The 15,876-nt window shown below is 36.6% G+C and overlaps 1 protein-coding gene across 4 annotated transcripts in view; it reads right to left on the bottom strand.

Moving 5' to 3' along the window:
- The window catches only part of RBM20 (RNA binding motif protein 20), a 104,445-nt gene that overhangs the window by 73,255 nt on the left and 15,314 nt on the right, over window positions 1–15,876 (bottom strand). The window contains exon 1 of one of the 4 annotated variants that reach the window (XM_072931244.1): window positions 6,224–8,429. The exons of the other annotated variants lie outside the window; for them this stretch is intronic. Coding sequence (XP_072787345.1) covers window positions 6,224–6,237 — 14 coding nt within the window. The 5' untranslated portion in view covers window positions 6,238–8,429. Of the gene's footprint in view, window positions 1–6,223; window positions 8,430–15,876 lie in introns of those variants that run through there. 4 annotated transcript variants of the gene reach the window in all.

Here is a 15,876-nt window from a genome sequence, read left to right as displayed (position 1 = left end):
TGCATCACCCCCTTCATTGCCAGGTTTTTCCAATACTAAAAACATCAAAAACAAGTTGATATACTTTTAAGATTATATGATATCATACATGATGAGGAATGAATAAAAAAAGCAGTCATTAACGTACTTATCTACTAGTTTCAATAACACATGCTTTCAATTATGGCTGTCAAACCCTTGACTTTCAGAGCTTTCCACAAACTTTAAAATTCCAAAAATAAAGATGACTGTAACCACATTTTTTTATTACAACTGTTTTGTAAAATCTACTGCAACATGTATTCTGAAGTGGATTCTTTATTTTTATATTAAAATTCATTCTATATTACTACCTAATATGCAGGCAGGCCACTGACTAAAAAAAAAATATTTGAAATAGAAAGAGTTTTTATAAGCTTCCAGACAAGTTTTGTAACAACTATTCCTCAAATCTAGCAGAGTTAAGAGGCCATGGTAGCCTATTTATGGTTTCCCCATTGCAAATGAAACAAACAAAATAATACATACCCAACATATCTTTTTGACATGATACACAAAAACCAAAGCCAGACTTAACAGAAGTAAACAGCACTACTTATGTAAATTTTTACAGCATTCTCTGACAGTATATTTAGTTGGAAACAGAGATAGATGATGAAGAAATATATAAATACAAATTGTCTACCAAAATATTTCTTTCTTTTATTTACTAGTCGTTTATCTCAGAAACTGTTGAAATACATTCCTCTAAAAGCTGACTGCTAATATGACGTACTTGGGCCATTTTCACTGCGCGTTAATCAGAGGAAACACTTTCATGCTCTACTGAAAATGCACAGGTATTTTTTAGCACTCTTTCAAGCATAGAAAAAACTTCCTTAAAGAACCTGATTATGTGTTTAATGTTCTCTGCTTCATTGAATATTCACACCAATTAAATCAACTAAACCAGAAAGGGGAAAAAAAAAAAAAAAAGCCATAAATTTGTTTTTGCTTACAAAATTCTGAGTGGCAATGAAATGCAGTAAAACCTACTCTACTCAAAGATTTTGCTTGTTTGTTTATTATTTTGTTTTATCATTTGTTTTGAGGTGTTTTTTTTTTAATTAAATCTAGAATCAGGCTAAACAGTCTCCTAGAAGTGATTTGTTTAAATTATTTTACAGTTTTTCAAGGGAGGGCTGGGTTCAGATTTTAGTGTTCAGTACCTTCAGTGGAAAATCTGCCCAAACTCCAATCTCCCACACAACACAGAAACCTGGCCTCTGAAGGGATTTAGTCTATCAGAAATCAACTCCAGAGATAAGCTTCAAATGCTGGGTCCAGTAATTCCAGGTGTTCTCAAAGCCATGTTAGCGTCACAAATGGAGAGGATTTTACCCTTCCCCACATCCTGTTTAAAGAGCAGATGTGGGGGCTCCCTGGACCCTGACAGACAACTCTTTGTTCCCAGTTGACTGGAGGGCGTCCAAGCTTCCCACTAAAGAAAACGGGGTTTCTCTGTCCCAGTTGTGTTATGAAGGAAAGAAAATTGCTAATTCCATTGGCTCTTTAGGGGGCACTTCCCAATGAGAGTGATCAAGGTTACCAACATCTCCACAGGTTTGACAGTTGGTTCGTTTTAAGGTGCTTTTTGTTTTTCTCTCAAGCCCAAAATTACAAGTGAACGAATTTTTATAAATAACATCTCTAGGGTAGAAGATCTGTGATGAGAATTAATTGGGCTTGGGCTTTAAATTGTCTCACGCCATCTACTCATAAAGGAGTATGTGAAATCACTAACGGAATACAATCAGATAATTTTCTTGTGCAACATTCCCATTCTTTCTTTTGCCATTTTATTGAGAAATACAGCATTTATTCCTTTTGCTGGTTCTTTAACAAATCTTAATACTGGATATTAACACCTGTTTACTTAGATTCCAGAGAGCATGCAGAGGATTCCCTGGGAGGTTTCCTGAAGCAAAGATTCAGAAAAAGAGTTGCTAATTCAAAAATAGAAATTTTCAAGCTCCAGGAGGACTAATGAATAATATACAGACAACCTCAAACCAACTGACTTTGGAAACTTTGCATAGAACTAAAATTCTAAGAGAGTTGAACGGGAGTCTCTAAAATACTAAATTTTGGTACAATCTCACTGAGAGATATGATGAAGATAATAAAAGGAATAAAAAACTCTATTTTCATGCTCCTGAAACGGAAAGGTTCATATTGATTCCTGCTCTTTGAGGGTAATAAGACAGGATATATTTATTAGTATAACTTATTGGATAATTTGGTCATTTATTTGAGTTCTAAAACAGCATGATTTGCTTATTATATGCCTATAACATATATGCACTAAGTAAAAAGGCACTTTTTAAGTGCATGTACAAAGAATTGTTCCAGAACTAATTATTGCTACAGAATACAATTACATTTGGATTTTTTAAAGTGTACTTTAACAACGGCTTTAGAGTACTTGAGATAAACAAATTTCATGTGTGTCACATCAATGTGTTATTTCATATATTGTGCAAATGAGTAATTTGCAGCCTAAACTCCTTCACAGGTTTGCTCCCAATGCTGTACACAGCAGGTCACTGCCAGTACTGAAAAGTTTTGCTGCAGTTTAACAACTCCAGTTTTCAGTCACACAACGCTGCAACAGCGGCAAGATTATGAGTTTTCTTTGCCATTCCATTTACTGGGAAACATTTTACTCAAACCATATTGAAGACCAGCAGTAAGATCTGATTAAAAAGTATTCTTTCTAGCTTTCACTCCAGCTTAAATAAAAAACACACGGGTCATTGCTTCAGAAAGCAAACTCCAAGCAAAGGATAACAAAATACCACTGAAGGAATCTGTTACATTCAGCATGGTTCGGATACTCTGCTGACTTGCATTACCTGTTTGATACATGAAGAGCCTGAAAGCTGGGGTTTGGAAAATTTTAAAAGTCACCATGACAAATTTTAACATAAAAAACATCAATCTGTTGCAGATGTTAAGCCATTTCTACTAGTCAAGCAGAATATTTTGGCTGTTTAAATCCTTCAAGATAGATGGTTTAAAGAAATAATCCCAGTTCTCCAACTGCAGAGGTGGAGAGGACCTGGCTGGGACCAAAGCAGCTCATTCTCTACCACAGTTAATTTTTTCTACATTTTTTTTTTTTTCCTTCTAAGCTTTTTTTTCCTTTTTTTGACAGTTGCAAAATGGGTGAATGACACTAAAAAACATTGACACTTTCATTCAGCAACTCCACAGATCTCTAACCAGGAGCCGCGGACAATCCACCGAAAAAGACAACGGTACTGTACTTAACAGGTATTTAACTTTTGTATCTACTCATCTAGTTCTAGGAGTCACTGGGGGTTAATCTACATTTACAGTCCATAGGGTTAGGGAGTGCTTCAGAGCAGCCTATGCCAATACATCACTAATTTTTTTAAGAGCATTTCACAAATCTGTGTAGTCAGAATTACAAATTCCCAGGACAAGGAGTGACCACATTGTCTGATTCGGATTTTTTAGTTAATAACTAGGACTGTTTGTAGATAATATATAAGTATCACTTGTGGGGATGACAGCAACAGAAACCATGTATGGTAATAGTAATTAAGAAGATACACCAACATATTTCTCGTGAAGAATATGAAGATCTTTCTTTGTTGCTTCGGGAAAAACAAGGGCTTAATTAGACTATGATTTATTCTGTGGTTTCAACTTAACTTCTGTTTTTCACCTGACACTCAGAAATTATCTATAGTGATCTAAGTAAAAGTATGATATCAAGGAAATATCTGTTCAGCTCTTCTTGTTAATTTTTAACCTTACTCAATACCAATTTGCAGAACTTTTTTTCATTCAGTACAAAAATACTCTGAGTTAGATTTCATAGAACTCGTTCTAACTATTTTAAAACATTTGCCCAGGTCCATGACATGAATATTGCAGATAAATACCATTTAGACAGAAAACAGTTAATATATTAAAGACGATCAGAGAAGACCTTATACATGCACTACTGGACTGTGTACGCTGCCTCTATGATAATTCTCTTTTCTCTGATTAAGAACTTATTTTGCAAGAATTTCAGTTTTCCTTTGGTCACAGCAGTATTTTCCCCTCATACAGAGATTTTCATCCACTGACTAATAAAATTACATAGATGCAGGTGTTAAATAGTAGTTTCGGCAAGCCTTCACTAACACAAGTTCAAATATATATTATTTGTTGCCTTAATTTTCTTCTTAATTTTCAGGTATAATTTTCCACTACTACCAATCACACAACAATTGCTCATGTAGGTAGGCATGTCAACAATTGGCATAAAATAACCTCCATTACACCTGAAAAGTGTATTCTGTATTTACCATGAGGAAAGAATTACTGTAATTTATTTTCCATGGTATGATTAAATTGAAGAGACAGAGGCAAATTAGTGATTATTAATAATTACATTTTTATACAGTCTGAACAAACACAAAGAACATTTCATTTTTCTGTTAACACAGAAGTTCATGAATTTTCACTTCCACCTTCAAAGTTCTGCTTAAATTTTGCAAATGTGTTTTTAGATAGGGAACCATTTGCCAGTTAAGTGCCTATATTGAATAAATTGTTTATTCTCTTTGCCCCTTCCCTTCCAGTAAAATAAAGTTGCAATTATACGTAAGAGATTGAAAACAGGAAAAAACTACCACTTTGCCAAAACCACCTATATTTATCCATAGTGATAAAACCACCCTATATTTATCCATAGTGATAACAGTACACAGTCTGTTATGGGATTTTCTTCTTGTGCATTATTTATAGGTAAAAATAAAAAATAAATTTTCACAGTTACAGTTTATTTACATTATTTTATTCTATTTTTTTTAAACACCAACATAAATAAAGCAAATCAAAGCATAAAGTTTCACAGATATATAATTCTTTATTATTAACCTACAGAGACAGAATAGCAACTCTGCAGTTAAACTGGTTTGCTCCTTCAACACTGCAGGGTCCAAGAATTTGGGGCAGGGGGCAGTGTCAAGCCAAAGCACTAAACGATTAAAGAAAACCCATCATTTAACATAATGTGAGTGAATTGGCCCACTACCACACTCCAGCATAGACAAAGCACTTTTTAATGCATTCTAACAGTTTGCACAGAATTTGATATGTTCCTTCTAACGCTTCCTTCAATGCCTCACCTTTATGAGGGCCTATATAAAGTTTTCACCACCAATCTAACAAAAAATCCTTTAAATAATGCGCATAAATAATTTCTTAAATAAAACATTATGTAATTGCAGTGGCCCTTCTTAAAAAGGAAATAAAAGGACTTAACTGTTTCATTAAAAAAAAAACCAAATGCATGAGAAAAATACACTTTGAAAGTACACCTATTGAACAAAACCAATAAATAAATAAATAAATATATTTATAAAATTTTTTATATTTCCAAATTGTTTACACTAATTCATGTTTTTAACAGATCTCTATTTAAGGAAGCATGGTTCCCTATGGCTTGCTGGTTTCACTAGCAGTGTTCTCCCACAGCCCTGTAGCTCAATGAGCCTTGCTAGAGACTGCAATGAGCATCCTTAAAAATAGAGAAAAGTTTGTGACTTCTCCTATCTAGGGCATTTAAATGCCAGCACTATCAAGCAGACACCCCAGGACCCAGGAAGGATAAGGGTATGTTGTCAACAAAGGAAAAAAGAGATAAGGCCTTTGGTGCCCACTCCCTTGAAATAACAAAAACCCAGGGCTTGATATTGGTCTCCAGGTCAAAAATAGACTGTCTGCATCTGAAAGCAGCAGAGAACATTTCCACAGTTATCTCATTCTTAGTCATTTTGCAAAGCACATTAGGCACTTCAGAAAAACAGCACCCATATCTGCTGCGGAATCATTTGGGAACAACTCTGAATGATATTTAAGAAAAGGCATGTTTTTCAAGACCAATTAAGAACAATAAATCCTACCCTGAAGTCCTTTCTCTTGTACATTATGCTTTCAAACCGCTTCACCAAACCGCTACTATCCCATTCCACTAAAAATTAAAACCAAAACACACAGACCTCCTTCTGCCTTTTTTACTCAACACAATATCCAACACTGAAGGCACAAATGCTTAACAAAAGATTGGAAATCCACACAGCAGTGTGATACAATGTGTTCTCCTTCTTATCTATCAAGGAAAAAATAGCATTAACTTAAGAAGTTATTCTAAGTTATTCATCAGGTCAAATGAATACACTACCTTTTCTGATTCATTATCTTTGTTTTTGCGTTTTTCCTCTCATGAAATTTTGTCTGCTTTCCTCTGATAGAAACTCAGTAATTCCCCATGTTCTGGCTGAGCACTCCTGTGAGTTCACACGGTTCAACTGCTTGTGTTGTCCAAGCCAGTATAGCTTAAATCCCAGTCAGCCAGGAAGCCAGGCAGATAAGCACTGACCTACGGAAAATTTATCTTTTGAAAAGGAACAGGGTGCTTGAAACAGAACTTAAGGCCAGGACAATCTGTAAGTTAATGTAAACTAGAGTTTGTAAATGTATTGAACAAGATTATCTACCAGGATCCACTAGTGCTCCAAGTTAAAAAATCAGTTCATTTTATCTAATCCGAATACGCAGACTTTTATCCACACTTCCTCCACTACAGAATTTCATCATTTAATAATAAAATTAAACCAGATTCTGAGATATGCAGTTTGATTAATAAAAAGGTGGTGGAATGCTTTTTAGATGAGACATGCAGATTTCCTTGCAAACCAACAGAACAAAAACATTTTCTGGTGGAAGGCTCTCTTGCATAAGAAACTTTTTTCTTCTTTTTTAAGGAAAATCTTCACTTTTATTTTAAAATTGCATATTCTAAAATTGTCTGTTCTATAGACTGAGTACTGAGACAGTTTTCCAATACGATACACAAACATATATTTCATATTATGCTTTAAATTCAATATCAGAAAGGTTTAGAAAGTAATTAATATTTGCCTTTCAAAATCTTCAGGTATAATGGAATTCTAAGGCATTGAATAGTTGCAGAGAACAAAAATTTCACTAAATCAAGGGGGGAAATTATGTGTAAATAGTAACTGAAAGCACAGGTATTATTAAGTAGTATTTAACTAATCACATTTGACAAAGTATCAGTGTATAGGACAGAACAAAACCACTCACTAAACCAATGAAATTAACATTATTCAATTACATTTCTTCTTGAATGTGACTACCTCTTATTTAAAATATTTGTATTCACAAATTTGAACTAAAGAAAAGTACTGAATTCTATCCAAGCCTAAGCCAAAAAAAAAGTCATTTGATGTTAAAAAAAAAAGTTTATCCAGTATATACTCTAAAAATAATTCAAAATACCACTAAGGAGATCCAGACATGCCTAAATAGCTTTCATTATATAAATTAAACAAAATTCTAAGCTAAATATTATTATATATGTTTAGCTTAGAAGTGATAAAGAATTTGACCTGCCTGTCTCCAGTCTGAGATTCTAATTCCACAGGAATTTCTTTTGCCAGAAAAATTAACTCTGGCTTTTGGAAGAGGGTTTTTTCAGTGACATGCAATTTTCTTGATGGGATTCAAATAAAAACATGTGGCCTCCTTCTCCACTACATATATATCCAAGAATGGGAAATAATTTTAAATTTACTCATAAAGTATCAGCTTCTTGAGCTAATGATTTCATCTTCTGTGCTCCAGTTATCAAGAGAGCAAGCACAAAAATGGGACATTTCTGCAGTTGTCTTTGAGGGAAGAAATACACTGATAGAATAAGCAAGAATGAGCTACAATATGAACAAATGTGAAACATTATTTTGTTAAATTTAAATAGAAAATATTTAATTGCAGTAAAATTGATGTGTCACAGTATGTTACTGTTGACCAATGGAGGAACATAAGTGATTTTCCATTTTGCTTGTCCCATTCATACGGCAGCTGTATATCATTTCCCACTAACCTACTCAAAAGAGTCTCTGCATAGGACAAGACTTCCAACAAGGATGGTTATTGGTTTGATCTTATCTATTATCAATGGGAAATAAATAAACAATACAGTTTGAGATCCTGTTCTATGATTTCTGAAAAAAAAAAAATCTGTAAGTAGAACAACAGACCAAGTCCTGTGACTGCTTCATAAAAGACTTTCCCTTTAACAAAAAGAGGGCAAGGTTAATATGCACAACCTGATGTTTAATGACTAAAGTGACTTATGCAGGATAAATGGTTTATGGTTTGCTCTGTAGCTTTTCTATAAAAGTTACAGTTTGACATGGCGGATTTAGATAAACACAGCTCCTAAGAAACAACGACAAAATACAGTACTGCACTACTGATCAACAAAAATTGCCTAATTTGAGTTAATTAGAAATTGAGAGCTGAGATGGGAAGAAAAATGTAGTTAAGAATTTTAAAGGAACATTTGCATAATTTTAAAAATATCTCACTTGTATCTGAAAAAATTTTTAACCCATTTGTGCTAAAATGATCCTGTACTACTGATGCAACTGAATAGATGCATGAAAGTATTTTAACCATATTATTCCTAAATAATTTACTTCTAGACAGACAGTTTTTACACTGACATGCAACTTTGCTCTTTTAAAATTGGAAGATGATGGCAAATAGACAAAAAGCAGAAGAGAAATAAAATATTTTAAAAACAATGTCTTTTGATCAACTGATTTTCCTCCTGGCAATACCACTTTAAAGTGCGATGGAATTTTAAAAACTGTCCCGAGATATCCAAATCAAACTCAGGGTATCTAACAAATTTCTCAAGTTTCTATGACTAATAGTGTATCACAGAGTTGATAGTTATAGGCTAAATGTGATCCTGACCTTTTGCGCTCACGGCTGCGAGCCCTGCAGTCTGTGCACTGAGCCAACACAAAATCTATGCTTACAGCAGCACTCTGCACACCAACAATCCTCCCAGGCAGGATCCCCACTCACTTTATAGCCTCTTTAAAATACAGCAAAGGGTTCCTAGAATCACAGAAGATTCCCTACTCCTCCTCAGGAAGGTAATGTCTTTTACAGTTGCTCCCTCCTTGATCAAGAAAGTACTTTTTTTTTTTTGAGGAGAGACCCTGCAATGCTAGAAAGCTGCTGTTAATAGAGCAGTTTCAGGCTTTAGATAAATGTTACATTTCCAGAAAATAAAGTTTTCTCTGTTTTCAAGTCTGAAAATCTCTGGCCTCTCTCAGTCAAACAAATGTTGAATTTCTATTCCTACCATCTTAAACTGTTTCAGTGGGCTGGATTTCTAAGCAAAAACTCTTCCAGGTGTCCAGTCTGCTGTGATTCTCTATGGCATTTCTTACAAACAGGAAGAAGCAATGGGTAGTTCTACTTTGTGCTTTATATACAAGGTTCAGCTGTTGAGGAAGAAGCAGCCAATTATTACACAAAAAAAAAAAAAAAAAAATCTAAAATCAAAGAAGGCTTCGTAAAGGAGAAAAAACTAGGAATACTGCAGATCTGGACATGGCAGGACATCAGGGAGACTAAAAAGATTTTGTGTGGGAGAAAACCTGATGAAATAGTTGCTGAGGAGCAGAGGAGGAAAGGGAGAAATTCTGTGGGAGAAGGGCATGAAAAGAGCATCCTTTCAAGACCTTTTTCCCACCTCTGTCCCCTCTCTCAGCCCTTACATCACTGATGAGCCCATTCACCACAAACTCTTTGCAAAAAGAAGCAAAGAGGTTACATGAAACTGAGCATCACAGCTCTTTGCCTGGGCCAGGAGGAATAGCTAATGAAAAATATAATTAGGTCTCTGCTACTCTTCAATTTCCAAAAGCCACTGTCATTAATTTTGTTTCAGAGGACAAGCTGAAGCAATCAGAATGGCAAAACACTTTAATCACCAGCAACACTGCAGTAAGCAAAGACAACTTAAGCCAATAAACAAGCCTGGCTGAGTGACTATGAACAACAAATGCTCCTTACAAACAGCCAAACTGAAGATCATCAGGAAACTGTAAAATGAGATATGTGCATCATGTAAACCTCTCCTCTTTCCATCCTTCCCTACAAGGCATTGATCTGACACTGAAGTGTGGAATTCCCCAGAGACTTGAAAAATAAAAACAGATAGCAGCTAATCAATGCCATGCATGATAAAAACCAGATGAGGGAATCCCTGGGCAAAACAGCATCACACAACCATTAAAAAACAATGGTGCTGGAAACTGCTCTTCTTTCCAGTGTTTCTCAGCTCCTGTTCCAACCCTCCTTGCCTGAAATCCTACAGACGGTACAAAATGCTATGCCAGATCATATCAAGTAACCCAGTGATCTGAACCTGTCAATGGCAACCTATGGGTAGATGGTCCATGGATATTTAGACAATTGCAAGATCCTAAACCCACCTCAGGAAATTTTCTCGTTTCCAGAAGCTAGTTAAAACTATGCATTTATGTCTCTTTTGCTGTTCTTCTTTCCATCCCATTTTTCTGGATTCAACCAAAGGGTAGGATAGCCTAAAGAAGTGCCTACAAAACCCACTCTACAGGATAACTTCCAGCAGACTGAAACCTCCTACCCCAGACCTAATCTCCCTTGAACACTTCTTGTATGTGGGTTCAAGTGAGAAAAACCCTACACAGCTGAATGTCAGGATGCACAGGGAGTTTTCCTTCCCCGTGTACTTCTCAAATCCTCCCTCTTCACAGCAACATTGCACCTGTCCCAGCACAGTACCCCTGGCGCCTTCAATTAATGCTGAGAAAATCCTGAGTTAAGTGCCTACTTAAATTTGATGGCTTTGCCATTCAAATGATGGTCTGTCAGCCTAATAAAAGCACCAGTTAGTAAACAACATTACTGCACGAACACTGGCAGAATTATGAGCAACTGCAAGCTGCAATTAATTTGACCTTAGCTACCATGCCCACACAACCAGTGATGCTAATGGTATGATTTTATTTCAGATCAATGTAAACAGCAACAAATCAACATTCCTGCCATTTCTCCAAAGAGGAATCAAAACTACCCAGTGCAGCTAGGGGAATTTGCAATTGAACAGATGCAAACTACTTCATAGCCCTGAGGAAAATGGAATTCATTCACCAATGTGTAGCTTGAGCTAAGCTAATCCGAGTTGCATATCCAGTTCTTGAAGAGCTTTGAGTAGCAATCAATCTTCCTGCATTCACCGAGTGATTTGTTAATCTGCAGTTTTCATAACATAATAAAGAACATATGGATTAACCAGCTATTGTTCATGGCAGCCTGATGAGCTTCTTAGAGTCTCTTGGTTACTTACTGAGTATAACAGTGTCCAGTGCAGTGAAACAAACTGGGCAGTATGGATTACATCATGTTCTACCATCTGGAAAGCATTACAATATAATCACCAATACTGTGAAGCCTCCTGAATCCATTCTTCATTTATAATACGACTGTTTGAGTTCTGAAAGAGCATCTGAAGAGTGATTTGTAAAATATGTGTTCCAGAAAGAGCATCTGAAGAGTGATTTGTAAAATATGTTACCAAAATCCTAAGTAGGATATTGTTCTTAATAAAACCATACCTAAGTACAAACTCGATTTTCAGCTTATATCCTTAACCAATTATGTACCAATGTATATCTCCACTGGTAAGTTTTCTTGCAGCAGATTAGTTAGCTCAGAGAAACTGTACTGGGATAGAGCTTTCCAGGGCCAGCAAGGTGATTTGAACATTCCCCAGTGTCTGCTTAATACCCTCTATTAGGGGTACAGAGAGACTCAAAAGAAGACAACAACACAGAAAGATGGGTCATAGCTCATGGAGTGGGTGGGACAGGCTTGGCAGTGGGCAGAACTGCTGCAGTTCCAGGGGCTATAGAGTATTCCTGGTCTATCCACCACTCCTGTGCTGATGGGCAGAAAAAAACTGCTCATGGTCAGCTGCTGAAGAGAAATGCTGCCCTAAGAATGCACCTCAGAGCAACTCGGCAGACACTGCGTCTTGTATAGTCACAGGCGCCTTTAGTGTCACCCACTTTTCCCAGGAGTAATGTCCAGCATCCTAGCTTATTCCTGGCCCAGGATGCATGTGCTGCAGGGCTCTCACTACAAGAGAAGCCAGCCTTCCTCCTTGCCTAGCACAGCTTCTGACATGAAGAAAAGTCTGCACAACAGCCCTTAGATCCTTGTCTGTGAAACTTGTTCCACGGCTGAAAGCCAACAGGGGTCAACAACATTCAGCAGTTTAGTTTCACAGTGAATCCCCTTTACGAATAGCTCTGGGTTGACAAATCCCACCATGCTCCTTAAGATATTTTTTCCAGTAAGACAAAGCCAAGCCCTTAACAGGGCAACCTGCAGAGAGCTCAGTAAATGAAACCTCTGGATTGGCTTTCCCAGGCAGCCATTCCCATTCTACTTCCAAGACTTCAGTATCCCTAAGGAGATACACAATAGAGTGATTATTCACAGATGAAGAAAATATATCTATGTCTCTGTGTGTCTATACGTATATATATATGTGTATATATGTTTCTTTATATATATATATATATATATAAACAAACACATACACTCTCCATACAAAGCTACATTGATACAATCTCAACTCTTCCATGATCTCCAGCTCTTCAAACACTCAGGTCAGGCTAACCTTGTCAGAAATTTATTACAAATGTGGCAAAACCTATAGAAGGAGTACTTTCTAGAAGTTACTGTAAAAGTTAGGTCATGTGACAGGTCATGCAATAATCTGAAATCTCAACTGGAAAAAAGCAAACCATTTGTTTCTAAAATTGTGCCCTAGAAATATAAAGTCAGTTTCCACCATATCAATGCTTTGACCCAAGCAGCCCCAGAAATTTGGTAAGAAACCAAGAGATTTTCTGTAGTTCTGATTTTACACAATTGACTGTTGAAAGGAGCACAGGCCTTTTTGGATGGCACAGCAGCTGTGTGGGAGACCAGGAGTATTTATATATTGGGAAAGGTTAGTAATATTAATAGCTAAAATTGTGCATAATCTCTAAAATAAGAGCTCCTTACAAAAATAAATCTGTATAAAAGTGCACAAACATACTCACCCCAGAAAACACATGCACACACAAAAATGTTGATGTATTACACACATATCTATTACTAACACTAAGATAGATGTTTTCTATTCTATTTGCACAATACGCAACACAAGGTCTGCTTTCATTATCAGATCACATGACAGGAATTTTGCCATTATTTTTATTCATTTCAGTGAAAAGTGCTTTATGACCTGGCTCTTTAGTTTTATTACCCACTTAAATAAATACAGTTCATGCGCCGTTTTTGGAATAGAAAGGAGGATGTTTCAAATTCTTCAAATTAAGTCTACTATTACAACTACTTAAAGCCCAAATATGAAGAAAATGTTAGAATTTTTATAGCCTTAAAAACCAAATGTTTAGCTCAGCTAATAAATCTGTTAATCTGAACTCTGCAGCATTCAAACAAGTGGATAAATGCTCAAGCTGCTAAAAAACAGAGTTTCTAAATCTCCAGTTATTTAGCCCCATCTATTGAAAAGGACATTGGAGAATTCAAAATGTCTGCTTTAAAATAAGATAAAGCTGGTAAGATATTTTTAAACAGGCATAGATATTACAAAATAGTTCTTCTTGCCACCTTGAGAAGTGCACTTTTAAGATCACTGAGAACAATCAGCAATTCTTCTAGACCTGCATGCATAAAATTCTCCTTTCTTTTTCAGTACTCTTCAATCAATATTGAAGGTAATTGCTGTCCTGATCGCCAGCTCATATTGAACAGATGAGCACCAGTAAATCAAAAGCTGTCCAGATCTCCTACTGTGGATCAACATATACATAATGGCTGCTTGCCCATGACTGGAAATCCTTCTGATAGCTTAATGCTGTCAGGTGCTTCATTTCCAGGGGCCAAAACATAATGTAATATTCCAGAGGGAAATTTTTTCAGGCTTAATTTCAAGCACAGAAGTATGTGAACACCATTATAACCCACTGATTTTTCCAAGATGTTTTTGTCAATATGTTTCACTAATTCATTTACAAAAATAAACATACAAAACTAATCCATTTAGAAAGCTAAACAGCAGCAGAAGATGCAGACAAAGATGACAGAAGCAGAAGTCTTGCAGGTACTGTTAGTTTGACATTTTTAACATTGGACTACAGTCTCAATTGGAGAAAAGGCGATCTATTAATGTAATTAGTATTATTTCTTTTAAACTGTTTAGGTGAACATCACATCTGTATTGAAGTCTGAAAATCAAATTTTACATTTCTCAAAGAATAAGCAGTCTGTGTTTTTCTTTACAGGATGTAATATGCTCACATAAATCTTTGTGCTGACAAACTTTTAATCTGAAGTAAAAAATGGGCAGCAGTACAGGAGAGCATGAACAGAGAGACAGCAGCCAGCCAAGGCAGGAGGATTTACAGAAGAGATGGTTTGCCAAGGGTTTTCTGGAGAGGGCAGAGAGGGGGTGGCAGCTTGGAAAAAATTAATGGGCAAACTGTTCCAGGCACCAAGATTGGCACGGGAAGACATGTCCAAAAGACTGTGACTCCAGGTTTCTGTTACTGAATATCACTGTCTGGCTATCTAACTACGCTGACACTAACCACTGTGAATAGCAACATGTTTCTCACCAGTGACAGAAATGCGCTGTCATCCAATACCCAATTCTATGAAATCTCTGGAATTTCTGGTAAGCAGAAGATGTGTGAAAGTCCAGCAGTGAGAACAGCAAGTGGGGTTTGCCTGGGCAGATGTAATCACACTTACAGCCACGCCCAGGTACCGCCACCCTAAAGACAGTTTGTAGCACAGGATTTACTCATTCAACTGTCAAGGGTGGGAGTGCAAATAGACTCCCCTATGCATACTGCACGAGTATGTGGATGTTGAAGGTAATGACTTTTAAAACTGATCACCTCACCCAGCTTCATTTACCTGACAGAACACAAAGAACCCCATGCAGTGGAGCCTGATCACTGCTTAGCCAGACAGAGGAAACTGCTGGGAAAATTCTTCCCAAAATCTCTGATGCCACAGCTACACCCCACTGATAAAAGCAAATGAACCAGGAAAACACTGAGAAGGTTTCTTCCATTTTGCACTTTGGTTAGGATCAAGAGCAGTTACACAAGTACGTAAAGAAGCGCTGTGTTCTCTCAGGAGTGTCCTTTTCAGTGACAGGGGTCAGTTGGGAATAAGTCACACAGCCTGTGCTTCAAACAGCTGAAAGTCAAAGAAGTCAAGGGACAAATGCCACAGGGAACAGAGACACCCTTTTCCTTGGTACCTCTGGGTGCAGCGCTGGGTTTTGAACACCGTGTTCATGGACGGGGTGTTATGGGCGCTGAGCTGGGAGCAGAGGGTTTGCAGGAGGAAGCACACCCTCTGCAGGCTGAGACTGCCACTGGAAAACACCAGGGCTCTAGGCAAGCAAAGGCAGCTCAGTTTGAAAGGAAGTTGCATGGATATTTTTCAAACTCACTGAAATGCAGGAAGAAGAATTCAGTATATCTAAATCAGCAGAAAAACGCTACTAATCTACGGTATATAAGTAGTTCCACTGCACCTCCTGTTCTGGGATCACATCACCCCTTTCACACAAACAAAGGAAAAGACATAAAACCAAAATAAAATAAGAATAAGCTCGCACAAAGCAAAATATGTGAAGAAATGAAAGAATAAAAAGACATTCCCTTTAATTTAATTTGAATACCTTTTTTGGAAGTGCACTTCCTCATTATATCTTCCAGAAGAGCACATGGAACAGATATACAAAAACCTTATCTATGTGCTAAATTTTAACATATCAAAATAGATTTTAAACACTTACCATGAGGTTTCCATCACTGCAAATAATAACAGAGCTACAAATTAAGCATAAAACTAATTAAACAAATA

The sequence above is a fragment of the Taeniopygia guttata genome, chromosome 6 (genome assembly GCF_048771995.1).
Source record: "Taeniopygia guttata chromosome 6, bTaeGut7.mat, whole genome shotgun sequence".
Lineage (NCBI taxonomy): Eukaryota > Metazoa > Chordata > Aves > Passeriformes > Estrildidae > Taeniopygia > Taeniopygia guttata.
This window is presented reverse-complemented; position numbering and strand designations above follow the sequence as displayed.